The sequence below is a fragment of the Conger conger genome, chromosome 2 (assembly GCF_963514075.1).
Source record: "Conger conger chromosome 2, fConCon1.1, whole genome shotgun sequence".
Lineage (NCBI taxonomy): Eukaryota > Metazoa > Chordata > Actinopteri > Anguilliformes > Congridae > Conger > Conger conger.
The window spans coordinates 55,189,394-55,217,341 of record NC_083761.1 but is presented as its reverse complement, the minus strand read 5'-3'; the positions used below and the strand labels follow the sequence as shown (position 1 = coordinate 55,217,341).

General features: G+C 41.6%; 1 protein-coding gene and 1 non-coding gene across 2 annotated transcripts in view; one reads left to right on the top strand and one right to left on the bottom strand.

The window, feature by feature from the left end:
• Window positions 1–539: 539 nt before the first annotated feature.
• On the top strand, window positions 540–611 carry trnat-cgu (transfer RNA threonine (anticodon CGU)). Its single transcript has one exon. It is a non-coding gene; the product is annotated as a tRNA-Thr (tRNA).
• A 6,954-nt stretch (window positions 612–7,565) lies between these two features.
• parn (poly(A)-specific ribonuclease (deadenylation nuclease)) overlaps window positions 7,566–27,948 on the bottom strand; it is a 27,205-nt gene continuing 6,822 nt past the window's right edge. Inside the window, exons 14-26 of the mRNA XM_061233203.1 lie at window positions 26,618–26,661; window positions 26,480–26,522; window positions 25,622–25,697; window positions 25,364–25,474; window positions 24,869–24,938; window positions 22,857–22,912; window positions 22,682–22,768; window positions 22,518–22,592; window positions 15,923–16,097; window positions 14,765–14,922; window positions 14,401–14,488; window positions 13,744–13,913; window positions 7,566–8,493 (exon numbers count right to left, since the gene is read on the bottom strand). Of these exons, the coding sequence (XP_061089187.1) occupies window positions 8,444–8,493; window positions 13,744–13,913; window positions 14,401–14,488; window positions 14,765–14,922; window positions 15,923–16,097; window positions 22,518–22,592; window positions 22,682–22,768; window positions 22,857–22,912; window positions 24,869–24,938; window positions 25,364–25,474; window positions 25,622–25,697; window positions 26,480–26,522; window positions 26,618–26,661 (1,203 nt within the window). The 3' untranslated portion in view covers window positions 7,566–8,443. The remainder of the gene's footprint in view (window positions 8,494–13,743; window positions 13,914–14,400; window positions 14,489–14,764; window positions 14,923–15,922; window positions 16,098–22,517; window positions 22,593–22,681; window positions 22,769–22,856; window positions 22,913–24,868; window positions 24,939–25,363; window positions 25,475–25,621; window positions 25,698–26,479; window positions 26,523–26,617; window positions 26,662–27,948) is intronic.

Sequence of the window (27,948 nt, the reverse complement as noted above, 5' to 3'; positions counted from 1 at the left end):
CTCACTTGCCATTAACCTCCAATTAATTATATCGAGAATTCTTTTTGTCTTATTTAAAACGCGAATTCCACATATCGATATTTAAATTATGACTAGTCTCAACTCAAATTCCTCTTTATGACTGGGACGCGGAAGGTGGGTGGTTCCAGCCCAGGTGTAGCCAAGATTAGATCTGCACAGCTGTCGTCCCCGGTTTAGTCTAACCAACTGTAAGTCGCTTTGGATAAAAGCGTCAGCTAAATAACGAATTGTTATTATTATTAGAAATATCATGACCAGCTTAGTCAAATTGATATCTAAAACGTAATTCCGGATATTAAGAGAGACCTTTCCATTTTAAAATTTGCCATAACCTACCAACATACTAGATGTCATTAAAACGACCAAAAACGAGAATCTCACATATTGACACTTTGGGATTCAGGATTGTTTGACATTATTTAAGATAATATCTAATAGGATAAATTAATCCACTAATTTCAGAAATTGAGAACCATGCTAATCTGAGATTTAAACGCAGGACGAGAAAAAACAGCGCAGGCGCGGTGGCCAAGTGGTAAGGCGTCGGTCTCGTAAACCGAAGATCGCGGGTTCGAACCCCGTCCGTGCCTTTTGTTGACCGCATAAATGTTCAGAACAAGTTGTTTTTTCAGTAGCCAATGCCGCATAATAAATTAATAAAATAACGTGCATATTTAAGAGTAACTCCGGCAATTGACAATAGCTGGGAGTAGACATGCAACCATCAGCAAGCAAGCAGTTATTGGAAGATCCCGTGACCATTCTTGGGGGCAGGGTATGGACTATGTCCTCCCCCCCACAGGGCGTCCCCAGACCGTTCTTAACGACGTTTTTTTTTCCACGACTATTAACTTAACTTTTCAGCGAGACAGAATAAAGGCCAGAAGGGGGCAACACATCGTCCTGAACCTCAATATTTGTAAACCAGCCTGTGTGTGTGTGCGCGCGCGTCATTGCGTGCGTGCGAGAGAGAGAGAGAGGGATATTTATAATTAATTTACAGGTCCGCTTTCCAAATACTTATTATTAAACTACAGCCTACAAACTTTGACTGACATGAGTGTAAACACGTGCTATGAATGTCAGTTCTTAATCACGTTAAACTATGGCTTGGGTGATGGAAGATGCGAGGGTGCCAGTAGGCATCTCTAACTTCTGCAGCGCCCTGTGTCGAGTTTTATAAATGTTGTGACGTCTCTGGATTTCTTAGAATGTCAATTCCTTGTTTCTATATTTGGCGGTTGTTTCTAGGAAAATAAAATGTGTTAGGACCGCACACCTCCATTCCGAGCCAGATGCGTGAAACTTGTCTCCTTTTAAAGCACCAGCACTGTCGCCCGTGCTGTCTATTCAGAACGGTGTTTTCCACTTACGAGAAGAGAGTGGATCCTCCTTAATTCAAACCACGAGAAGGGAGTGAAATAAGATGATCTTACATTCGAGCTGCCTTTCTTGTTGAGGATTTTTAGTAAAATGTTCTCTTTTTAAACCTTTATTTTCTCTTGCGCCTCCCCCTCGTTTGGCCTCTTCGTACACAGTGGCGTGACCATGAAGAAATGTTTCAAGACCAGGCAGTGGGATCTTAAAATTAGTTACCAACGCTAGACACGACTGCACTCCGCAGCATATACGTTCATAAAGAAACAACCACCTGAAATGAGACGTGTATGTCATTTTAACCTGCTGAATTCATTGCTTTTATATGGTAAGTTTGAACGGATTCAGTACGTTTCTTTTTACATTCTAGAAGGTTAATACCGTGTTTCTAAAGCGTGCTCACTCGCACGTCTCCTAGTTCACATGGTTGGAATAACTAGCAGGTGAGAATAATTTCTGTTTTGAGCTATTATATCGGGACATATCCGTTCATGTTATTAGACACGGCGATTTTACAATCGCCTTTTTTTTGTGTATCTGAAAATACCATTACGCAGACGTGTAGACATTCCAATGAATAAATAATGTGCGTTTTATAGCCTTCTCATCGTGGCTGAGCACAGACAGATTGTGTCTGAGCGATCTATACCTGAAGTCCCCCGGGAAGCACCGAGGACACTGTCTGAGACTCAATCAGGTTAAACGCCCAGTGGTGAGTTAATAGGCTACATCACCAGTCTCTGGCTTAATATTTTTGGGTAAAATACGGTTGGTCGGTTTATAGATTTACCTATAATATTCATAGGCAATAACAGGCGAACAGATCCAAGAAAATTGCACCGCACGTGTTGACGAATAGCCTATGCAAGGTTAACTAATGCTTTAAAATAGTGAACTCGTATAAGGCTACTTCCAGAGGTCTTGGACTAATCATTGTCTCAAAAGTTCCACATCGTCACTGTCAAGTTTATTTCATGTATATTTTTCTTATAGGCTATTGTAATGTTCGTCTTTAAGCATACATATTAAGCAACTGCCAGGTTCGTTTTACAGTAGCCCATGGGATAGGGCTGCAGATCACCGTTAAAATACTTTGGAGCTAAACAAAGAAAAACTTGGTACATTTAAAAAATAGAAATTAACCATCTGTATTAGGCTCTACGTTCTTGTATAAGTGTCGCTTTGCATAATTGTTACAGGTAGGCTATTTGGTTGTTACCGCGAGCAAAATGTTTTAAATAGCTATATTCTAAAATCCGCATTAGAAGTGATCAGGGTTGAATGCAAGCAAAGCATCCGTTCGATAGCCATGCTACGGGACAAAGAAATCGTTTGAGCGAAGACCAACAAAATAAACTACTAAACACAGGCTAATTCTAAATGTGTCTTACAGTGTTGAGGGAAATTACAATAGACGAAAAGTTATAGTTATGGAATAGGCAAAGCCTCGGCGTTTTGCTTGAAATGATGCCTGTCGCTCACGGTGGTGACCTCAGATACGGGATTTTGGGGGCTAGATGAGTTTTATTACAATCCAACTGGCCCGCAAAGTCCCGCTTCTGGCACGCGCTGTCTCAGCAGAGAACCTCTTATTCAGCTTAATTAATATAGGTCAATGTATATTGTCTAAACAGGGGCCCGCTGACATTGATATAGACATTGGTGGCTGTAGACAATGAGAGGGAATTTGACATGCGTAACTCATCAGTTTGAATGCCATTGCTTTCCTGTACAGTGACTAATCTCGAGTTACAAATCGTCTGTGGTACACTTTCTTCATATTTTTCTTCTTTTTTTTTTTTTAGTAACGACAGAATCAATGCGATAAGGCAAAATTGATTTTTGCAGTGCCGCAGGGAGAATGAGGGGCTTTTGGGGGCAGTTGTGTTTCAATTTCACCATCATAATGCCCCTAAAAATCCTTATTGCTCTTGCACTTATCACCAAGATGGTTAATACAGACAACTACGATATTATAAAATTCGCTTCATGAACTTTGGTTCGTTATATGCAATTCATTGTGGTAGCCTATAGGTCAAGTTATGACCTACACTCACAGAAATGTAAGCTAGAGTGGAGGTACATTATTGTTATTTAGGGTCCAAAATATGCAAATGTACCCCGAAAGTACTATAATACTATAATAATCAGGGTAATGTACTATTTGGGTACAAATACATAGCCTACATAGTGTACGACCCCAGTGACCAGCATCCGTACCTTTGTAGGCACTTTTTGTTGTTCCAATACCATTATGGTGAACGTGGAAAATTCCACCCAGTTTCACCATTGGAGTGGAAGCAGGTTCATTGCTGCAGCCATGCAGCTGTATTTCATGTATTCATTTTTTTGGGATAATTTTTGTTTCTGTGTAAGGCTGGATGGATGACTCACAAATAGTGAGGATGTAGACCACGCCTTTTTAAGCTTGGAATACACCAAGGCGATGATCGGCCAGCAACAACGGGGGGCCAAGCATCGGGGTACAGGCCTGCCTGGTGTGCGAGTGTTGTCGGCTGTGGTCGGCCCTTGGAGTAGGCGCCTGGACTAGGTTGGTGTCCAGATTTTAAAAAAGACAAGTGAACTCTTCAGCCTTCAACCTGGTGTCATTTACTTTCTATCCAGCGCAATTCTGGTCTCTGTGCTGACGTGATGACTTGTGCTCACTAAGGCCATCTTCTCTGCTGGTTTTCATGCCTTGACAACCCCCCCACCCCATTGTCAGCTGACTATCGAACATCTGTGTATTCCAAGTGTTACTCTTCAATAATAGTTTTATATACAACAAGGTACAAATCTTTGCAGCATTAAATGTGAAGAATATGTTAATGATAATGTAACCATCAAAATTATATTACACAGAAATGTTCTCAAGAATTGTTCACTCAAACTGTATCATACTGCCATCACTTCTCAACTGAGGTCCTCTGCTTTCAATCCTTTGTTACAAACCCCTTCTATCATTTAACTTGACTCATTAGTCCATCTGTACTGAATAGTTTCTGGAGTAACAGCATTCTTGTAATTACATTTACTGTTCTTTAAAGTCAGAGAGGCCTTCAAATAAGAGGTCAGCATGGCTTTTCTGTGAACACCCAGCAGAAAGTACCAGGGGAAAAACATCAGGTGACTTAACTTGAATGTCTCACAGACACATTATAGTAGAGAACAATTCTGCTGTTGCTGCAATACCTATTGAACATAATCTTAAGGAAGACTTTGAATCAGGTTGTCTAAAATAAAATAACATTTCAAGCAACTAGCAACACTTATCATTAGAATTCCAGCCGTCCTTTGGACACACCATGCATTATTAAGAATAAATATGCGTAATGAGCCAAGGCAGGATTAAATGTTCAATTGTTGAAAAATATAAACGCAGAGCAGTTCAAAGAAACGTGTCTTTGGGAGATTAAGGAATGTAGAATTGCTGTATTAACAACAATTTTAGGTCAGCACTGAAAAGAGAAATCAAGTATTAGAAATTATAAAAAATGTATGGTCTGCTGACAGAATATGATCTAATAGGATAAGGTAATTTTTAGGCATTATATTCTTGTCTACCATCGTGTTAATCAAATACTTACATTTATATCGATGCTTTTAAATATTACAGAAAGGAAACAGTTACTATTCCAACTAGTAATCTAACCTGCAAAGTAGGGATAAAACATGATATAGCATCCATATTTTCATAGTGGCTAGTTACTCTCCAGAGTGGAATTCTTAAAAGCAGATATTCCGTAATCTTGGCGTGGTTGTTACCTTAAGATGCTTCTTGATGTCTTAATGTGTCTTCAGCAGCTGAATTAATCTCGTTTTAATATCCTGCAACATCCACTGATTATGGCTGGCAGAAAATGAGGAAGTCTGTATAATTACATTGTAGTGAGCATCTTGCAGGGTAGAGCGAGAGGGAAGGGGCAGTAGAACAGTTTAGCGGTTTCGCTTGTGCTCCAAGCTATACAATGAAAAATGTAGTACAGATATGCAATTAAACATGGTGCTTTTGGTGGTGGCGGGGGGTTGGAAAGAATGTAATGTAACATTCAATAGAATATCACAGTGGTTTGAACATTCTTGTGGTCAGATGGCCACAGCTAACAGCAGGGATAGCAAACGATTAAGGCAGTGTCCACAATACCACTGAAACAGCTTTCCCCTGATCTTTTCCCTTTTACAATACAAAGATATTGTGTATGAACTTTTTACAATGCCACATTTAGATGGAACACTATTAGAAAATACTGCATAGCAATTCAATCCAAAGGGCTCTACGCATGACAAGTCATTGACATTCTGTACATTCAACACAAGACTGTGGCTTCTGAACCTATGTGACATGGCAGGATGCATTTGTCCGCACTGCTCCGCTTTCTCAAGCTCGTATTAATGGCAAAATAGTCTAAGGAAATGCCAAGTTGCACTGGGTCTGCTATTATTAATAAGCAAATGAACCTTTGTAATAACCGTAGTTAGGGTTTCTCCATATTTTAATCGAACAAAACATTCAGTAAAACCGATTACGTTCAATCAGCAATGCAATTTTAATTAAACTAATATTTGATACAAGGAAAGAGGTTTTTTCCTCTATAGGGAATACAATTGCTGTATGTGAGATTGTTATTAAATATAAGCAGCAAAATTTCCCCATTTCCCACAGCTGACAACAAAGGAAATTAGCAAATCCAAGCGTATTACCGGCAGTCTACTACTGCAGTGAAGCGGATGCCACTGGTGGCTGTCCAGCCAGATGCAGATCAGACCAGTCTAACAAAGAAATGTCCTGCTATGCCAAATTGCAAAGACTTATGTGGTCACAATTAGAAGTCTGCTTTGTGCAAATTTAACGCGCCTTTCACCACATGAAGCGGCAGTGTTGCAATGGAAAATAATAAATTGACCATTTATTAATATTCCTCAAGACACCCAACCTCAGTCAAATGTAAATTTCTTTCACATATGAACCAATCCTCAGTTTTTCCTGCTTGGATAAGAAGTCCTTTCCAGCAGAGTATACCATTAATTGGGGAAAAACCTTTGAGAAACGGACAGTGAATGCTTCTTTGACTATTGACCACGTTCACATATGTAAAATTTACTTTGATCTGATAGTTATGAGTGACGTACTTTGTAAATTGATCAATATTTTAATGGAAGTCATGTTTAAACACATTGCTTTGCAAAATTGTTCCAAGCAAGTTTGCAGTATCACAAGCATTTACATTCTTGACCTGACCAGACTTTTGGGCAAAAATATCACCCATCCATCATTACAGCATTTTTTAATTTTTTAATTTTTATTCTTGAGCAGCCTCCAATGTTTTTATAATTCACAAATAAATTCATCTCTGCAGATTAATTTATTGAAATGATTGTTCTATTACTTTAGTCATTTGGACAATGTCAAACGGTGCAGTTTGTATTTGAACAAGGTACATGTACGGGATAAAGGTTTAGTTACATCCCTTGCTTCTGTGTGCTTCTTATTAGTCTGAAAAAAAAATCGCACAACCATCATTTCATATTCAGACAGAGCAGCAGGGTTTCAAAGAAAGTAGGGCAAATCAGCCATGGCAGCTTCCATGTCAACAGCTTCATAGTTGAGGGTTACACTGCATGACAAAAGCCAGGCTACACAAGTGAATGGTTGTAAAACAGACCGCAGCACTCTCCATTTTATTATAATTGCGAAAGCGTGTTAGCCACACACACTGCTAGACACCAGCCATACATTCAGTGGAACTACACCACTGCCAAAAGGCTAACGGATATAATGAAGGGGGGCAAGTCAAACAAAGAACGGGGCTTCGTTTCACCCAGCCAGTCACCACACACAGGGCAATTGTGCAAACGACAAGCATTCTTCAACTAACTTGAAGTTAGAAGAAAAAAAATCTCCTGGCCTTTTCAACATCAAGCAGAGACATGCAACTGTATGTGGAAGAACTCTTGGCTCCACTTGCAGAGATGAGACATAAATCTAGTGTTACACCAGATGATCCAAACATTTACACATCTGACACTTTGAGAATATTCTCAGTAAACTTACAGAAGTCAATACTGAGGTTGGTACCGACATCTGAATGATGCAGAGTTACTCAACAGCTTCCAAATTATAGCTCTACATTCAAGGGTGCATGAACAAACTGAATGCAACACTGTCATACTAAGAAACATTCTTTAATTTTTTTCCCCCATTTAAGGAAATACTTTACATTTTATGGTACAAAAAAATGCACATTTTAACACATTTAGCAAAACATTCTTTGACACAGTAGCAGTGATCTGCAGGGAGTGGCTAGCACAACAAAGACTTGACATGAAACTGAACAAAATTTGACAAACAAAAAAAGCCAACTATATTAAACTTTCTAGAAATAAATGGAAAATGTCAATACGGAATAAACAACAGTATTACTGTTAGCTAAAAACGGGGAGGACTGTGTTCTACATATTTAAAAAGGAAAGACAAATGGAATTAAAATCGTACACCCTAATGACTCATTTCTATTTTTACTGTATCAGTCAAGTCACATATAATAAACACCTACACATTCATTAATGTTGTTCTCATTTCAACACCATCCACTCTGTAAACACTCAGCGTGTGAATATTACTAGAAATTAAAACAAACCAATTACAATACACAACAGAAAGTGAGATCCCCCTCCTCCCAGTCACACAGCACTGTCCAGACAAAGTGAGTCATCAGTATGAACATGAGATGCACAGCATGTGTGGAAGGCGGACGTTTAATGGGGAGGTGTACATCTGATACCATCAGCAGAGGGTTGTTTTTCTCCAAGAATGATATTAGGTCAAATGGGGCAAAATGCAAAGGTTTGGGGGCATTGTAATCACATTGAAAAAACAAAAACTATACAACAGAAAAACAGCAGCAGATTCATATTTCTGTGAAACTTACACGGACCATTTTTACCCGTTAAACACTGAAATTTTCTTATGGCTTTTTAGACCGCTAGGTGTGGCTGCCGTGGGAAACGTTCTCTGTGGGATTTCAGTGACCATTAGGGCTTCATGCTACCAGACCTGCGGGACGTCGAACAAGGCTGAAGAGGTCGTGTCAGCACCTGCAACAGTACAGAACTGAATTAGATCAAACAAAGCCTTGATTAAACTCATTCATCATAGGCAGCAATACTGAGCAGAGGCCAGAATGTTAGTTCAGTCAGTTGGCCATCAATGGTGCTTGCATCACCTTGCTAAACCAGGAATACATGGTCAAACTTATATTCCTAAAGAAGAAATGTTCAGGGGCAGTTTAAAGGATCAAAACCTCAAATTTCACAATGCCAGTAGTGAAAATTCAGTTTAGTTCAGAGCAGAGTTGGAAGGAAGTGGACCGAATAACCATGCTTAAAGTGATTTACACAAACAAACCGTTCCACAATACGTGAACTGACCTTCTCGAGATTGCTCCAAAAAAAAAAAAAAAAAAAAAAACATTAAAAAAAGTTACTCAAAACCATCTAGTCTTTCACAAAGGCAGCACGAATAAGGCACGCAGGTGATCACAGCTGTGTGTTCATACACTATGTAACTGCAGGCACCCGGGTCACGCCGCCTTTCCAGAATCACGGACCCAACCTCTTAAGAGAGCTGATCTCGCACAATACAGCGAACGGGCGACCGCGTGCCACACAGCCCGGCTAACCAGGAACTCTGTATTCAGAGATACAAGTGGAGCAGGATGAAAAGGTACATGTCCTACATCAATTCCCTGCAAAGTTATGACTGCCACATCACATTCGGCAGCTTTAATAGGCAGATTGTTTTGACGGTTGTACGGTGTACCCTGTGCACAACAGACACACTGCAGTACTCCCAATTTGGCCCACAAGAGGGGGGGGGACTGAAAAACTCACTCGAGTGGAGCAGGGGGGTAGGTTTACCCTTTCTGTCTAAGTGGTTATATTTAGAGCTTCAAAAGAACCAGTGAACACTGCAAACAGGAGGCCACAATGTGCCAAACAGAAAGCAGGATCCAACATTTTAATTTGCCTTCACTCCTTTTCCTGCCCTAGCACAGCAAATTGCCCATTTTATACTACAGCTCATGTTTCAATAGGCCAAACAGGATTTTCTGGTAGATGCTACCATCCGACATGATATATAAACAATAATTACCGCTCAAAAACCTTTTCCTCCCCTTATTTACATTAAATTATGTTCCATTTCTTTGCCTTCTTAATTTGCACAAATCAACATGTGTAAGTTGATACAAATATATCCAGTGCTTAGAAGATTGCCACTTGTGTTTGCATTCGTCTCACATGACAGCCTGGCCCATCAAATATTACATTACAGCTAAAAGGTAAATGGACTGCATTTATATAGTGATTTTACAATTAATGCCGCATGCACACACACACACACGCATGCACACACAGAGAAAGGGTGCCATGCAAGGAACCAATCGGCTCATTGAGAGAGAACAGAAAGTAGACCATCTCCGGGTGGAAAGGCAGAACAAATCTCCTTCGGAACGACAAAGGTCCAAAGAAGAGCAATGATGCTAACTGGGTGAGGCAATAGGAGTGCATCTCCAGTATCATTTTGTCAGTCTTATGCCTAGGGCATGGTTTGCAAATCTTAAATATTGAGCAAGAGTGCACAAGTGGAAATGGCAGGTATTAAGAGCTGTTCACTGACATTATGCAAGTCACACTGACAGCCATTTTTGAAAATGGAGAATGGTCACCACTGGTGCTAGGTCATCAACCTGGCGAAATTGAAAATGATGTACAAATGAATACACACCGCCTACTAGCAACTAAACTAAGAGCAACCAAACCCTTCATTACCATTTTTCCCCCCAATTTAGGTGGCATCAAAGCAAAATAATTTATTAGGCCCATGGCCAGTGTTTGCCTTCGATTATTAAACTGTGTGTTAAGAGGGAGTCAAGAAACTTTCAACATCTCCTTCAAATTCCAGAACCTGATAATTTTCTGAGTTGCATTTAGTTTCCAACGTTCAATGTATGTAATGTAGAAATATTACAATAGCAATGGACATATATTTAGCATATTAATATTTGCAATGGAAATTAAGTGTTCTTGATATTGAAAACCATTCAGTGAGATCGAACTGATCTACAACCATGGCCACACTGACAAAAAGCTGATGAAACACTGACCTGCGCACACTTTTCTCCAGTTTCCCATAAAAATTGGAGACCGAAACACTGAAATCACCATATTAGCAAAGCACAACGTTGCTAGAGGTGACAACTGGGGAACACTCACTCACTTCGTGGGTCAGGATATGCAAGAGGGTGACTGTGTTAAATTTAAGGCCATGGCCAACGAAATTCAGAAATCTGGTGGCACCAATCACATTGAGCAGAGTTATCTAGACAAGGGAAAGCTTTGCAGATGAGTCTGGAATTGAGGTTGTGACTCGCAGGACGTGACACACTTTACAATTTTCTGTGTTAAGCAAAAGGTAGAAATTCAGCATGCAGATGCCAAACTTCACCATGAATTGTGGCATCCCACAGGAAACTGACGGGCAACCGCAAGAGCCATACCTAGGCCAAAACTGCACTCATTATCATGCATGCAATTGTGTAATAATGTCAAATTGTTTTTTGATGCCAACACGCGGCGAACGAGTACAGCCAGTTGAGGAATGTACATTAACTGCTCCTGTGTGCGACTTCAAATATAAATAAAGTAACATAAAATTTCTCAATGCAGCAAGCTAGCCACCTACCTAGGCAGACTTATAGGTAGATAAATATCAGCTTTCCCTAGCAGGCTTCTAGGCATTGAACAGCCTGCATACTTAGAACACTTAATACCTTCTGCTCTCATATTTCAGCCCTTGATTGAAAATTAATAACCGATTTTAATTAATATGGTGTTCTGTAGGATTATTATTAGTATTATAAGATTTCAGATTTACAGAAAAGCTTTGCAAAAAAGCTTCTAAATGGAACAAGTTACTTTTATTACTACATCCATCCAGTAACATGGCTAATGGTCTCAAGATGTGATTATATTACTGTGATCACACACAAAAGTTCCATTTGCAAAATGACAAAACTAGGTTTAATGAAATCTACTGCCAGATCATAAGAGCAGTCAGGATCACAGAATGACAATCCATCCCCAAATACATTGCTGGTGCACTGCACTGGCAGGTTTCAATTACTTAAATCAAAACTCATTCTTAAAGGTCGATTCGATAACACTCTAAAATTAACATTAAAGCCCCTAAGACCTGCTGCCCTTAAAGAGGCTAAAAGGATAAACTACAGTTACTTCACATGCAGTAGCTTGGGTCAAATGTCAAAACGGTCGCAGAACACTAAAGCCTTTTAGAAAAAACAAGTACCTGCACATGTAGAAAGCAGATGTGACTGCATGGGTGATGTAAACCTATAGATTTGTTTGGCAGATGCATATATACACAAACGCCAATGAGACTTTGGGACATGACACACTGCCAACCTCACTAATTGAATATGAGAATAGAAAAACAAACAAGCGATTGTGATACTGACATTGCAGGCGTGCCGAAGGATGCGTGCTGGTGCAGTCATGAGGCGACAGACATTCTAAGCATACTTTTAATTTGTCCCAGGAAACTGACAATATGAACCAACAGTCCCATTTGCAAAACTCACCTGACAAACTACACTGAGGTTTATGTGCCTCCACCAATTGCAGACATTTATACAGTTATGATTTGAGAGCTCTGTAACAACTTTCAAAATAATCCCAATGAATCAGGGCTAGAGGTACAGCCTCCACTGGGGGGGAGGAGCACTACATTGTAATTGTATGGTATGTGTGTCACAGGGGAGACATTCTGGTCACAGGACCTGGGGAGGGAAGGGAAGGACACAAATGTCTGCAGTACCAAACGAGGATACCTGCAAATAATAGCCACTGGAAATAGAGTGCATTGTAAGTGTGGCATTTTTCTGCTACAGTAATTTGACCAGTGATAAATTATGCTATTATTAGGTGAAGTGTCAGATTTATTGCTTGCAGGAAGGAAGTTACACAATACCTTCATAAATGCTATTTTGGAATACATTTGAACAGAACCAAGCCTTGCGATTGCTCCTTCACCATTAAAATGAAAAAATCTATATACAGTAGGCTCAATAATTAGTGGCACCGGTGATAAAAACAATGCATACAATATAATAAACAGATAATCAACAAGTTCATAAGTGGTGGAAAACACATATACTCATCAATGTCCATCACAATCAGATTTTTTAAGAAAACCATCATCAAAATTATTGGAACCCCTAACAATTATTGCACATCAAATAAAGTGAAATTGGCAATGGAATTCATCTTTGTCCCAAGGAACACTATGGTGTCATTCCATCAGTCCCTTGAAATTGAAGTGTTAAGGGAAAACATCCATGGGGTGACATTAGCCCAGGAGTTAAGGGCAGTCATCAGCTGATGCCTTGCATGGGAGCCTTTTGCCTTGGTGTGTGAGTGTTTGTGAATGAGGCATTATCTGAAAAGCCCTTCTGATAAAAGCACTACATAGATGCAGTCCAATTACCATGTACTGGCCACCTCAGTCTCCTGAAAACATGCAACTTAAATCACATGAAAAATCTGTGGTCTGAATGGAAGGGGGGTGGGGGTGTCCATGTCAATGATTCTGAAAGGTTTTACTTGGAGATTTAAAAAGAAATCCTTCTAAACGTGTTCTCTAACACCATCACAAATTATAGTAAAAGACTCATGGCAGTCAACTTTGCCAGAGGTGTTGGCACAAAGTATTAAACCAGGGGTGCCAATAATTGTGAAACCAGTTTTTTAGGGAAATTAATTGAATCAAACTTCAGTTGATTCAATTCAATCATTAATAAAGCACACTACTTTACCATGTTGGAAACCAGTGTATGACCCTTGCTTCAATTAGTCAAAAATAAATACAAAATATCAACTGTGTGTACGTAATCCATTATTCCTTTAAATTAGTCTTTGCTTTCATTATTCTATGTGTGCATACATTTCATAAAATGAGCCCTTTATGGCATTTTAAATATCACTTTGTTACAATATGCCATGTTAACCAATACAGGTGACATTTTGTAACTGGGACATTGTTACCCGTTTCCAGTTTAGTTAATCTACCCAAAAATGGCCAATATTACAACCTGTTGTCACTCGATTCTGGATGCCATGGTGTCACTTAACGCTCATAACTCTCAGGTATCTAGCGAATCTGTTGCAAACCATTTTTACAAACCTGATTTACCACAGCCTAATATAGCTACATGACTTGATATCAACAAAGAGCAATACAATTAAAATGTCAACGTTATGAAAACTTGCCTGCTGGCAGCTCGCCTTCGGTCTTCCTCTTCTTGTTTTTGCGGCCTTTCTTGCCCTGAGTGGCAGAGAGCAGGGGCCAGGTGCTAGTGTTCGCGTTCCCATCCTCCTCCGTGCCATCGCAGCCCTGCTCTTCCTGAATGGGGCTCATGTTCCTTTTCTCTGCTGTTGGCCTGCAAAAACCATAAGAGGGAGGATTCACAGCCGTACAGATGGGAACCTTGAGGACTACAACTCCCATCTGCACCAGAGTTCATTATCCATGAAAAACAAACTTCCACTTAAACTTCAAATTCCCCAGATTCTTCTCAAACATAGCCCTGACCATGGTGCCCCCCCACCAATTAAGCCTTCAACTTAACCATCATGTGATGCCATACAGCAATTTGTGGCACTTTGAGCATTTCATTTTGTTCAGTATGATTGACCAGGTTTCTTCCCTCAAGGCCATTTAAGGAATTTGGATTATGATTCACCAGGCATTTCCACCACCAGCTAACCCGATATATATACACAGCATCTGTGCACCAAACTCACGGATATGAGTCAATTATGAATGTAAACAAAAAAGCAAAACACTCATTCCCCAAGAAACAGTACATTTGGAATTTGCATGTCATTAGTGGGAAGTGGATGCAGGGGCTGAGGAAATGTACTGACTTTAGCCAGCTGTCTTCAGTCCTGCTGTCCAAGACATCGGCGTATGATGGGACCTGTCCACCCTCTGCCGTCCTGCCAGTATTCAAAGCTGCCAACAAACACATTTCCTTTTTATGTCAAACCACCACAAGTGAGAGGTACAATATCGACCAACGGCATTCACGCACAGAACTGAATTTTAAGCTCTGAAAGGCCGAGAAGTCCGGGGTGCACATCCGAGCACCAGCAAATGAGCACAATTTCAATTTGACACCATTCCATAAATCCATTCCTACCTCAGTTTCATACCGAAATAAATGGCGAGAGACATTCTCCAAACAGTGCGTATAACTGAATTCAAAAAATAAATGGGTCTCATTCCCACCGTCGGTTTTCATCTTTTTGTTCTTCTTGTCGACGTTGGAGTGACACCAAGTGCCGCCGTGGCTGACCGTGTCGCCAGACTCCGCATCTCCCTCCTCGTTCTCATCTGAGCCTTGCTCCTCCTGAATGGGACTGATGCTCCTCTTCCCAGTGAACGTCCTGACAGACACACGCAGGGACATCAACACCCAAACCCAAACTTCCTTCTCATACGTAGTTGCCATAGGGTCAGCCGGTAGAGCCAGTGCCTCAGAATGCACCATCATATGATGTGCCAAAATATTTTCTGGTGGACGATCACTCCTGTGCTGCTGATATATGCTGTGCACCGCATCAAGTTTCATTAAAATTGCCATTTCTAGATTTCAGCACAATTTCACCCATTCAGTAACACATGCATATGGATGTAATTGAGTCCAGCAAATTCAATTTCAATTGTTTGTATGGAATAAAGACTCATTGGATAATGAGCATCTTCATAATTGTAATAAGTGTTTTCAAGTGAAATTACAGTAAAAAAACACCTTGTGAACTGGCCAAGGCATTCAATAAGTACAAAATGCATTGCAATTTTTTTCCAATGCTGCCACTTTGATCAGTGTATGAATCACATAAGATTCCCTGCAGTTCTTGCACAGAATCATGCATATCTGAACCTGAAACTGAAAGGTGTACAGTACTGAAATAATCTCGCAAACATCTGTTGCAGGATTATGTAATGCATAGGACCAATAAATATAATTTAACTATTGAAATTGGAATAACACTGATCTATAACAGTAGAGTCATACACATTACACAATGTCTCAATTGCCTACTTTCATAACAGTGAACAACCAGCATATGGAATCAGGCTACCAAGTAAGGGCATGCTGGGTGTCCCCTTTGTGGTGTGGGCTGCGTACCCATGGCACACAGCCAGCATCCACATCTTTCATAATTTCTCATTAAGTAACTGCCATTAGTCTTTGCAGAAGACAGATACCGCCCTAAATCTGAAACCCTGACATCAGGACTCGCCTTAAGGTTCCCGCTTTAGCCCTGTCAGAAGAAATATGAAGCAACAGCACGGGGACTGGGCAAGAGTTTCACGAGTTACAAAAATTAATAAAATTGAGTGCCCCAAGGCCATGAACGTGGAGGCAGAAGAGGAGCTTACTGGCTGTGGTTGTACCCATAGCTGGGCACGACAGTGCTGCTGGTGCTGAAGTGGGACTTGACCCAGCCGTCCTCAGACCACTTCTTGCGACCATGCTTGTCATCCTGCCGGCTCTCCAGGTATTCGGCGTACGTCTGGATGCGGTAGCTCTCTGCGTAACGGCTGGTGTTCATGGCTGTGGATTTATTTGGGGTGGGGGCGTGGGGGGTAAAAGGAAACCGCATGATGAGACGAGGCACCCGTGCGCTATGCAACACCTCTTAACACAAAGCAATTCCGCAACACTGATTCAGATCGGTGATAGTGAGACCGCAAGAGATCAATGCTCCGCCGTTTGGAAAACAGTGCTTGCCAGGTAAGCATTACCCATATTCACAATATTATGCACACATCCCTCCAGGCCCTCGGAGCTTGGCAGAGCTCGTCCATCAGGCGACTGCCACACCCTGCGACTGAAACTGCCACACCTCGGCACTTTTAATATGAAAATCTTTTTTTTTTTTTTTTTTTTAAAGATGAAGGGACAGTCCTGCTTCTGTTGAAATAGTGTGGGAATATGCACAAACTGAGATAGTCCTGGTACCTCAACGGAAATCCAAAACTCTTATATTGCGAGTGACAAAGCGCCTCTACAAAGGACTCATTAAATGGGAAAGAGTCATCAGGAGTGTAGCAGGCCATTACAGAATAGTGGATCAAAGTATTTGGGATGAGTATTACCAGAGTATTACCGACAGTCCCAGTGATTATACCAACTGACAGAAATAATGAATACATCGTATGGCAACTGCAGAAACAACTTCAAAAGGAGGCGGTTCACCTTATTCAGCCATTTAAATGTTTGAGGCCTTTGCTTGACAAAACTCGGGAGGTCCACAGTACTGCACTCAGCATTTAATGAGCCAAGATGTTTAAACTTGCATGGACCCTGTAATTAGAACCAGAGGGGTAGCAGAGCCTACAGGCAGAGGAGCAAGCCCTCCACGTGACTTGGCCGTTTAGAGGGAAGGCCAGAGTTCCTCGGGTTGGTGTCACTAATGAATCCAGCAGCCCCAAACTGCGGGCGTCACAGTGTTCAGATACACATTAGAAGAACTTCATTACAGGACGCTCCAAGTCTCAGCACTTCAGACGGAGAACATTTAATTTATTACATTTCAAATACCACATCAAAAGATGACAGATTTGAATTATAATTCAGGTTGTTCAGGTTTATATGGGGAGGAGAACCATTTCTCTTTTCTACCCTCCCCCACGTCAAATGTCACTGAAAAGCATTTGACTTACTGTCAGAAAGCCAGTGAGCCGAGAGATTAACGGTAGGCAAGAACATGCATGTAGACTTAAAAGCAGTGACTCAGCCACCAAAGTAAACCAAATCAAACCAAAAGTTTAGTGCTTGGGAAATACTGAAGTGCTAGACTTAGGAAAATGAGAGAAGTACTTAATTTACACAAACTTGCCCTAGGGAAGTTGAAAGGTGCTTAACAGATATTTTCCAAAGGACTATGAAAATACATTTGCGAATGTTAATTTTGCTTGAACTATAGTGGTGCATTTCCAAAGAAACTATGGATTTTGTATTTTTACAGTTTTTTTACACATTTATTTTCCACCAACCTTCTGATGGTAACCTTGCAAGGTTCTAAGTAATTTGGAGCATTCATAGCAATCAATGCACACGTGGCTAAGCTTCAGTCTGAGAACAAAGAGTCCCTCAGAATTTGGTCATTTCCACCGATTACATGGGAATGAACAGCAGAAAAAGAAGCAATACAAAATACCACTGAAAGCAACTAATATTTAGTTTGCGTCAATCATCAAAATGAAGACAGCATTTGCTTACGCAGCTCTGATGCGAAAGTGCCACTACATGCCCCAGACACTCGAATGGAGGGAGAGACTGGCCCTCACTCTGAACTAAGGACATGGTCCCATGTGGCAGTGGCAGTGGCTTAAGGCCTAGCAGTGAAGCCGGTGTGGTTGCGGTTCCCGTTCACAGAGCTGGACTCAGCTGTTGGGCGATAGCGCCTTTATCACACCTGTACAGATGGCTGGCCTTGTTCTGATGACTCGGTCTCCTGTGCAGGGGCGTAGTGGACAGACGCCAGTATGCGTCTCCACCAAGCGCTTGTAGAGCTTACTGAAATGTGTGCTCAAACAAGCCCGTCAGTCAGCACTACCGTGTGGCAGCCGTACAGAACAAAGCCCACCCTCCCCCCACAAAACTGTAACTACAGCCAGAGGGCTTTAAAGCACTGAGAAACACAGCCCCTAACAGAAAAATCAGCAGTTTGCCAAATGCAAATGCATGCATGTCAAGTGTGCATCAGCTGACTTTGTGACCCTTGAATAATTCTAGTGTCAAAAAAATGCAGACAGTCAAATCGGTCAATTCTGAAGCTAGCCAACAGTGCTCCCATCACAGCGGCAGGTATGGATAGACTAATTCATGTCAATATCAGAACAGTACAGGAATTGTTCGGTTTTTTTCCCACCCTCTATGCAGGAGAAAATTTCCAAAAAGGAAAGCTGCAACTTTATCCCACTTGAGCAATTTAAGCCCTTCTTTACAGAAGGTTATAACAGAGAAATGTTTTTTTTTTTTTTTTTTTTTTCAATGTTTCAAAATGGGACAAAATGGCACATCAGAAACTAAAAAGCAGCAGTCACAAGTGCAATGTCAGCACTCAAAACGCAGACGCATGAACGGTTTAGAATACCAGCCCTGAGCAAAGCCTGAACAAGACCAAGAGACCAGGGGTGCAATGATGCAATACTGCGCTCTCTCAACAAGCTAAAACATCTTTGCTCCAACAAACGGACTTTTTGGCAACGAGCAGCGTGTTTCCTGGCAAGGACTGCAAGGTAAGAGGTGGCAGGGAGGACGTGTATGTGCCAGCTGGGGTCGTCAGATAGCGCCCACCTCCTGTGTACTGCCTGCAGGCTTTCAGCCCCGGCCTGCTGGAAACAGTGTAAACAAGCCCTGCCGATACAATGACAAATGGAGCACTCAATTATCCAAGGTGTCTATATTTAAAAAATAATAAATTAAAGTTTAAGCCCAAGGCTTTCAATAGGCTGCATCTCTGCACCTGATCTGTACAGAACTTCAGAAAACTATTCCGCATTATCAATATTTCAGTTCCCTTTTAATCACAATCCATTTAATATTTCACTCAGATTAAGAGGTGGAAACACCAGGGGTAAAATAAGTAAAGGTTCAGTGTTTCTCCCACCCATGAACTCCAGCCAGCTGATTTCACCAATTAGGTGACTGAAGAATTGTGCCAATTAACAAATACAGGTGAGTGGAAGAAAATATTGGGGAGTACTTTTACTTTCTGAAAATGGAGCTTCCACCTCTGCTTAAAGTTAGAATCAGATTAACTATATCCCAGTCTAAAGCAGATGCTAACTCTGCACACTAACTGAAGACTACAAAGGTCTATCAAAAACTTTAAATCTTATGCTTGTTACATTTCCTGCGGTCACATCCTAGAGCTAGAGAGGAGTTTTATTTTGGCCCCTGTATTCAGGAGTCTTCTCAAAACAGCCCATGCAGGAAAAACTGGAGATGCTATTAAAAAAATGATCATTTCTCCTTCACAGGAGTTGGCCACTTCCTATAGCTTGCGCTGAGCATGGGTAGTGTGTCTGAGTCACACAAGAACCGTGGTGTATCAGACTGCCACAATGGGGTTTGAACTACAAACTACAAAGACGAGTCGAACGGACTTCTACGCACTCCAAAATCTAAACCGCTGCCGCACATACCACAGAGGAAATAACTGCCCCCTTTCTCCAGCAGAGGACAGAAATAACCAAAAAAAATTCAGATCTTATCAAGATCTGTTCAAAGGGACACACACAGACACACACAGACACCCTTCCTTGCCGGGAGGAGTTAACTAGCAGATGAGATAGTCAAGCTAGCTAAATTAGAAACTCTGTCGCCGGTCAGCTGTGCACAAATTTGAGGGCAGTGGGGAAAGGGGGGAGGGTTGTTGGCGTCTCAAAGGAAGTAAACAACCAAACGTGAAAAAGAGGAATAAAAGGCAGCACTCTCCTCAGGCCGGCCATGTGATGGCCAAAGCATATGACTTCCATAACTTCATCGCTCATTATGCAGTGATTGCTGGACACAATCGAGCGTGTGTTCGAGCATGCTCGAGACCCAGGGCTTCCCGCTCCACAGCTCGGGCTATTCGTCAGCCTTGCCTTCTCCGCTCACTCTGACGCCCGTCCCAGGCCCTTTCTCCTGGCCTGCTGCGATCAGAGGCTCTTCACATGACCCTTCTGAGAAAGCCGCCAGCCCAGCAGCATACCTCGATGTACACGCTGACGCAAAACCAGAATGAATCTAGGGCAGCTTGTGAGCATGGCTGCCATCCTCTATTCAACAAAATCAGTCTACAGGAAAGGGGGGGGGGGAATAATTGTGCCGGGCTATTCAGAGGTTAACAGAAATGTCAATTCTGGGTCACAATTGAATCTGCATCAGTGAAAAGCGAAAAATGAAAATTGTCAACTAGGGTGCTTTAAGCGGAACAATTTCCCCATTCCTCTCTGCATGTCAAAGTGTCTATATGGCTGAAGACTCGAACGGTCAGCCACAGTTTAATCTCCAAGAGAAAATGCAGTCTGGAGAGCAAGCCAACCAACATGAAAATGTTGGTGAGAACCAAGATAATTTACTCCATTTGTTCCATTCAGAAAGAGAGACGTAGCCCTATAAGTGCAGTTTTGGGGATTAGTGGAAGAGGGGAAATATTTTCCTCAAGGCAGAACAGGTCTTAAATTGAGGTTACTTTGACAGAGGAGGCCACATTATGAACCCTACACTAGTCACAACATGCACCTATTCCCCAGAGAGATGTGGTTGTGAGCTACATAAGTAGGATCCTTAATGTTCAACAACATATAGGATATTTTAATACAGAGTAAACAAAGAACTAGTCTCTGCTGGAGCTACCCCATGGAGGGGATGACAATCACACTGCCAAGCAATTTGGCCTTGACTTTTCACAAATGCACATTAATGTACTTTCCCAAATGAAAAAATGTTTCCCGTTTGAAATGGAATACGTCGGCCTTAAATGGTAATTGCGACAAGCCAAACGGCTTCACAGTCAGAGTGGATCCTACCACCACAAGTCTACAAAAGGACTTCAAGTGCGTCTGAAATGTGTGACTGATCCCATCTGCTGGACATCCACCATAACTGCACGTCTCCTCCGACGATTACGTTTCATCGAGGGCCTGCACTAAAATAGAAGCCTAGCAGGGAGCCGTTCGCCACGCACATTCCAGGGCCTTTTATAAACCTTCGTGGGGATATCCCTGACAGGGAGCCGGAAATATCCAGGAGGCTTCCCGCTGCAGCCTTCTCGGGCAACGGAGGCAGGTAGTGCCCGGGCGGAGGGTCGCATTCCCCGCATAGCGGGCGTGCTCCGGCCCCCAGAGGCAGAGCCCCGGCTCCTTTTATAAGCATGCCGCGGAAGTCCTGCTAGCGTGCCGCACGCTGCACGTCCAGTCAACCCGAGGATGCTTCGCATTCCTGAGCTAGCGTGCGCAAAGGAGCCTTATCCAGACGGGCCAAGCGTGCGCCGCATCATCGGAAATGAATTAAAGCGCATGCCGTAACGGAAGCCCCACAAGACCGAATGGGACGCCGATGCCAATCGAGTAAGACGCTTTTGGCTTTTTATAAACAGAGTGCGCAGGATAGACCCTAGCAACAGGCCACACACCTGAAGGTGGGGGCAGTTTATATAACGGGGAAGAGCAGCACTGTGTCCTGTGGCCTGGGCGAGATGGTAGATCATACTTTTCTTTTTTTAACCATTTCAATCCCATTAATAGGGCCTCATGATTGGTTGAAAAGGTATAAAGTCGAGTGCAAAGTGGCACTGTTGGGACTGAGAAGGTTAATGGGCAAGTTTATTTCGCTGCATAATTCAAATAGGCTCATCTGAAGTAGACCCCAACTAGCAATTTGATCACATGGCTGACTTCTTATAAAATCACAATTGAAGCTACCACTTCTTACATTAGAACACATCCATTTCATTGGATAAATGTTCCTCTTAGATTGAGCTCCAAGTATGCTATTTGGAGCATCACCAAGCCCCCAGCTAATAGAATTAAAGCCATCTGTGCACACACACAAACCAAACAGCCAATCTACTTAAACTTGGGGGAAAAAAGAAAAAGAAAAAAAAGAATGACTGAACCCTAAAATTCTTCCATGGAATCAAACCTTCTGCCATTAAATGAAGCTCATATTCATTGCCACTTAGTAAGCCTGTACAGCGGTTATAAAACAAACAGAACATGTACAAAGAATTGTCATCGAGATGTTCCAAGTTTGTGCACACCAGAGTTCAATGCATGGTTTTCAGAAATTCCCAATTAGCAGTAATTTGCAGTACTTTAACAAGGTTAATAAAGACTACATGGTATAAATTCCACATTGCACCTGCCTCCCTTTTATGAAACATTACATTAGCGTTTACAGTTCTTGTGTAGAAGAACTTTTCAACACAGACACTGAGGCCACTAATGAGAGATGAAAACGCAGGGTTGCACCTACCAATCTGCACTTGGTCCGTCTGACTCAATGACACAAACGCGGACGTGTCATCAATCCAGGAAACCTGTATGTTTCCTGAAAACATGGACAAACGGAAGTTACAGGGTGGAAGGGGGGAGCAGCTTTAACATTAGGGGAGCCTGTGAGGTTGGTGAGCAGCTCACCGAAGGCACTGAAGAGCTGGTACAGATCACTGGTCTTCCACTCTTTGGGAAAGGTGACGTAGAGGACGTGGTCTCTTTTTGGCTGCACTGCAGAAGAGGATGATCACAGTTTGGTCAGGGTATGCTGCATGTAGTCAACTCAAAAAATACATTCAGAGGGCTCAAATATACTCACAGTCTGGACCGCTGATGTTGAGGTACGGAATATCAATGATTCTCATGAGGAAGAGCCTACAGCAAGAGAAACCGCATTTCCCATCAAATGACGAATTGGCCCCATTCCCGATCAAAGTCATGCTTTCACTTAACACATTTGCAGACCCTTGATCAAAGTCATGCTTACAAAATATATTGGAAGACCCGTAACAACCCATTATTTTGAAGATAAACCTCGAAGGAGAAAACAAGACCATGACCATCATTGTACCACATCAGGTACAATATCAGGTCAGTGAACAGATGCACTAGCAGCACGTCCATTAAATTGAATAAGGCTGTTAATTTGCACCAAAGGACAGCAAAACGGTTGTGAAATTTACTACAGACTGAAGGCATATCAAGGCCTCATTAGTTTATTTACCCTGATATTACCCACAACTTCCTTTTACAGGCGGAGCGCTAATCACATCTCACGGCAACGACAGATTCAGCGCATCCATTCTGCTGCTGCTGCTTACGGCCAGAGACAAATTGAAAATGATTTTTCAAAATAAAGGTACCCACTGAGGATAAAATTTTAGCAAAATTGGCAAGCTAGCCAAACATTTTATCAGAAACAAGCAATGTTGAAAAGCTCTGGCACATGAGCTTAGTCAGTGAGCTTGGGTAGGGAGGCCTGTCGTGATTGGGACCCGCAAGTTTGGCGGTTTGATCCCCGGTGTAGCCAAAATATGATCCGCACAGCCGTTAGGCCCTTGAGCAAGGCCCTTAACCCTGCATTGCACCGGGGGGGGGGGGATTTTCTCCTGCTTAGTCTAATCAACTGTACGTCACTCTGGATAAGAGCGTCTGCCAAATGCCATTAATGTAATGTAAAATAAATATTATTGCAGTCAATTGTTAACTCCATTATCAACAAAACATTCATACAAACAATACACAATCAAGAAGTCCATTCTCTGGATCATTCCTTCTGAAGCACTGCTGATGGAATTAAGCAATTTACAGCCCTTTTTCCTTTGGTGAAAAAGGTAACCTAAAATGTGGTCCCCAACACATCATCCTTTATCAGCATTTACCAATGAACAAAAAACGGCTAACATTGAAATGCAATTCATATCCTCGCACAAGCCAGAACAATAAGCCGATGGCATGGCACAAATATCAGGAGGAAATATAACTATATATATATATATATATATGTGTAAGGAATCTCAGCGTTATCATTCCCTGGCGCAGCACTGCCCTTCAGCAAGGGACAAAACCCAGATCGCTTCAGTAAACGTGTGACCCCGTGAATGGAAAATGTAATTTTTAAGCGGTGAAAGGGATCCTAGACAAAGGCATCCGTTTAAAGAGATAAATAATGCCCTGCTTGTACTTGGGCATTGCTGAAACCCTCTGCTACAAGTCAGTAACAGTGAATCATGCTCAAGGGCCCTGCCAGTATTCCCTGTCTGAATACCTGTATACTACAGGACCCTGAACAGACCAAGGCTGCAAATTATACCCCATTATAGGCATAAATCAGTTATAAAAGCCGGCAATGCAGTGTTTGCTATGATTTGTGGGTTATTACTGCTTTGTCCATCTCTAGCTCTAGTGGTGTTTGCCTACCATTCTACTTGCTTCTGCAAGCCAACAACCATCTAATCTGTACATGCTTTTTCTCTCCAATTTGAAATGCCCAACTCTACACCCCTGCAACATTTCACTTGCATTTGTCATTCAGTATGCGTTCTGTTCTGAAGCATGCCCTCTCTCCTCTGGTGGCCTCTAATCACACCAAAGTTTGCAGGCGAGACACTCAAGACACGAATAGGAGGAAGGCGCTTCACGTGGGTGCTTAACTGATCGTTATGTCCATCCACGTATTGGAACCGTGACACAACACAAAGGCCCCAAAACACCTCATTTCAAAATAACCCGCAAGAATCAAATCTACTGCACATCAGGCTATAAGATAATTGTTCTGAGAACAAATGGACAAGGACAAGAGGAGAAGAGTGCTTTCAGAGTTAAACTTACTTGTTGAAAAAGGGCTCAATGAGCTTGGACCTGGCAGATATGTGCACCTTGGGAGGGGTGAGGAAGGACCCTGAGGAAGAAAACATGGAGATCCACAATAACTAAATTAATTATTAATATAATTATTTAAATGGTTTCTAATGGCCAGAATAAAGGCCAATCCACACCAAGAACGATAACTATAACCAGAAATATGAATGTCGTTCTAATGAAAGTGGATGTAGTCCAACTACAACAGTGACAAACGATATCATAGAGATAAGAGATTTGCCCCAGCTGCATGAACGAGAAACTGACAGCCAATCAAAATTCATCCAAATTTACAAGGCGTCACCTGCAAAATAGCAGATGACAGAGGCCATTAACAGAACATTGTTCAGCAGTGTGGATGCTCATATTGTTATCATTATAGTTACTGTTATAATCCTTGGTGTGGATGGGCTTTAAGTCGATTTGCTAGAGAAGAAAAAATTAAAAAGAAATAAAACACAGTACCCAAGTAATTGGCCATGGATATGAAGCACAGGCCTGTGATGTAGGCATCATAGCCTGCCTCATGGAGTTGTTCTGTAGCAGTATCATAGCTCGGGAACCCCTCTGCACTTTCTGAAATGAATCAAGCAACATGAAAATGGATAATAGAATAAAATAGTCAAAATATTTGAGGACTATGGTTGGCAAAACCACATAACACATTTGTGCCATTACTATACCAGAAATTCTGTAATATGCCACAGTCCAATGATTTCTTACCAACTTTTGGGGCCTTGAAAGGAGTTTCTTTCAACTGCTTTTCCAGTTCTGCCAATGATGTGTTATTGATAATCTCCTACAAAGAAAATTGCACACTGTAATACTTGCAACTTTATACTCTTAGCCTCCCTATATCAAGAATCTCAAATAATGTGTCGTCAACTAAGATTCTTTATATAGCCATGATAATTTTAACAAATGCATAATTAGAATTTTGCAGTCCACAGAATCGACTTAATTGCATAACGGATTATTGCATAAGTTCGGTATTTGTATAGAATTGCCAAACCCTGAACAATTTCGTATTCATTCCATTGTAAAGAGATGTCAGATAGGAATAATACATTATTTGCATAATAAATATAGAGATGCACATTAAAGGTCAGAAGATGCTTGAAACAAACCAACAGCTGCCCTGAAAAGGCACAAAAGCTGCTATATTTGCAAAGGCACGTGGTTTCTGTTGAAAATCATGTATATAGCAGACACACAAGTGGCAGGTGAGGAGACAGTCTACTGTCCATCTCACTGTTTTACAGCATTAAGTAGATTCTACTAAAGTTAACCAGGCGTATCCAAGATTAAACCTAAACTTGAAAGTAATTTAGTTCCGGACAACATAGTTGGAATAAATGCAAGGACCATTTCTCGTTTGTTTTTGTTTGTAGTTTGTTTCACCCCGACCCTCCCACCCCCACCACCACCACCACCACATGTGGATTACAAAAGAGTTGAAGGCGTTTTTGGTCGTTAAAACCACATAAATACCTTTTTATGGATAACAGGACCTAAAATAAACACCGGAAAATACGCAATATGGGACAATTAGAAAATGTACAGAAACCCTGAAAGCCTTACTTTAAACGGTTGTGTGGACGCCATGAGTTTTGTGTCCAAAAGCCTGGAGAAGGGGGGGGCATAAAAACAGATAAAGCACACAATTAGGTTGGGGGAATGAAAACAAAAACAAGGAATCAAATGAAGCAATATTCTTACCTGGGAAAGACACACATGGTAACCTCTTTGAAGTCACTCAGGTCCTGGAATAACAATAATATTTCATAGGTTTCGTATGTTTTTATTTTTATTTATTTATTTATTTTTAAGATGCCAAATGCAATATAAATCACATTCATAGTGTAACTATGGAAAGGTTTTCTTCATTATGCCCCCTTACGACAGGCAGTCACATGAGTAAACCTGTCGGTCACTGAAATATCAGTCTAGAATTACATGCCATTACACAAGCAGCCAGGGACTTTTCACTCTGCAGTGCATGAGCAGCTCTACAGCCACTGGTGCAATAGCCACTGCAGGAGAAATTATGCACAATTAAGACACGGTCGTCCATGAATCCAATATTGACCATAAACAATATACACTTGCTGGTTTAGCTGGACATGCCACTTGCAAGCAAACACAAAGTTACAAGGTGAACCACAACAAATTGCTAAATTATTCTGCTTCCCCATTTTCAAAAGGAATAAAAAAAGGTTTCACTGTAAACCAGCACTGATTTAATAAAAGAAGCAAATAAGAGGTTGAAGCATGAATAAAAACGGAATCTCTAAGCAACTACAAAATAAAATGAACTTTGCAAACTTCCAACTTTAGGCATAGGCTATTAATATGGCACAGCCTATACCGGGCCTGGTGAAGACCATATGGCTCGATGATACCAATTTTCGCAAATGGCACATGTATCAAACACATATATTCATTGGTGGGGCGACATGGCTCAGGCAGTAAGAGCAGTCGTCTGGCAGTCGGAGGGTTGCCGGTTCGATCCCCCGCCCGGGCTGTGTCGAAGTGTCCCTGAGCAAGAGACCTAGCCCCCAAATGCTCCTGACGAGCCGGTCGGCGCCTTGCATGGCATCCAATCGCCGTCGGTGAGTGAGTGTGTGTATGAATGGGTTAATGAGAAGCATCAATTGTACAGCGCTTTGGATAAAGGCGCTATATAAATGCCAACCATTTACCATTCCCTGGAGTCAGAGTGAGGTATAACTGAATTTGTGATGTTTGCAAAGAGGCTTGTGAATCCAAACATTTACAGCTCCTCCACTACTGGGGGAAACCATGAAGACAAAGCCATGTGAGAAATGGCTAAGGCCCAAACAAACACAAAAAAATAATTTAAGATGCAGTGAAACCAGTATGCTTTATGCTTTCTTGAAGGAGAAAATGGCAATAATTAAATGGGGGAAAAATTCCAAGCTTCCGAAGTCAGAATTTTCAGGTTTGCCATTCAACTTTGGCAAGTGGTACAATACTGTGGCCATGGTCCTGCACAACCCGGTTGAATCTGAGCATCCCCTATGTACTTA